This window comes from Tupaia chinensis, unplaced genomic scaffold, assembly GCF_000334495.1.
Source record: "Tupaia chinensis unplaced genomic scaffold, TupChi_1.0 Scaffold000067_1, whole genome shotgun sequence".
NCBI lineage: Eukaryota > Metazoa > Chordata > Mammalia > Scandentia > Tupaiidae > Tupaia > Tupaia belangeri.
In genome coordinates, this window is record NW_006159526.1 from 1,770,060 (window position 1) to 1,770,696 (window position 637).

Genomic DNA, 637 nt, shown 5'->3' on the forward strand with positions numbered 1-637 from the left:
AAAGAGAGATTGTTAGGTACTCCCTACTAGGGTCCCCCTCTCGCTTCCATATTTATGCCCCAATACCAGGGCCAAGTCTCCAGCGTCGCTCCGCGCGTCCGCCGGCCCTCGATTCTAACTCGGGACTCCGGCGGGCAGTACTTGCAGTCTGTCCCCTGCCCCGCGTTCTATTCGTACCCCTCCTACCGTAACGTTCTTCTTCCAAAGTCCTGCTCTGTCCTGTTTTCCCTTTAATTCTGCCCTGTTCTGAAAATCCTGTGCCCACCCTATCAGGACGTTCTATATCCATTTTGGTCATTTTCCCCAGCCCGCTTACCCCCCACAACTCTTAGTCTGTCCCGCTTCTCAAACTCTGGTAAGGGCGCTCTGTCCTCACTCCACTCCAGGTGACCATTATGTGACGCCTCCACCTAGTGTAACTGTCCTTGCGCTCACGCGCGGATTCTACCGGTTCCATAGCCTCTAGCTAACTTTCTCTCCCAGCCCACCAGCTCGTGCGAAGTTCTAACCCCGCCCAACCCCGCCCATCAATCCTCCCGAAATTCTATTCCCCACCACTCCACTCCCTACCCGCAGACCCTCCCCATAGCTTTAGCCCCGCCTTGTAGCTCCTCCCCGACACCTTCTCCCCCCCCCT

The 637-nt window shown here is 56.7% G+C and overlaps 1 protein-coding gene across 5 annotated transcripts in view; it reads right to left on the reverse strand.

Moving 5' to 3' along the window:
• Positions 1-637, reverse strand: part of PLAUR (plasminogen activator, urokinase receptor) — a 23,896-nt gene that overhangs the window by 22,133 nt on the left and 1,126 nt on the right. For 3 of the 5 annotated variants that reach the window (XM_027766810.1, XM_027766812.1, XM_014582875.2), the window contains exon 1: positions 67-308. The exons of the other annotated variants lie outside the window; for them this stretch is intronic. In XM_027766810.1, the coding sequence (XP_027622611.1) occupies positions 67-298 (232 nt within the window). In that variant the 5' untranslated portion in view covers positions 299-308. Of the gene's footprint in view, positions 1-66; positions 309-637 lie in introns of those variants that run through there. 5 annotated transcript variants of the gene reach the window in all.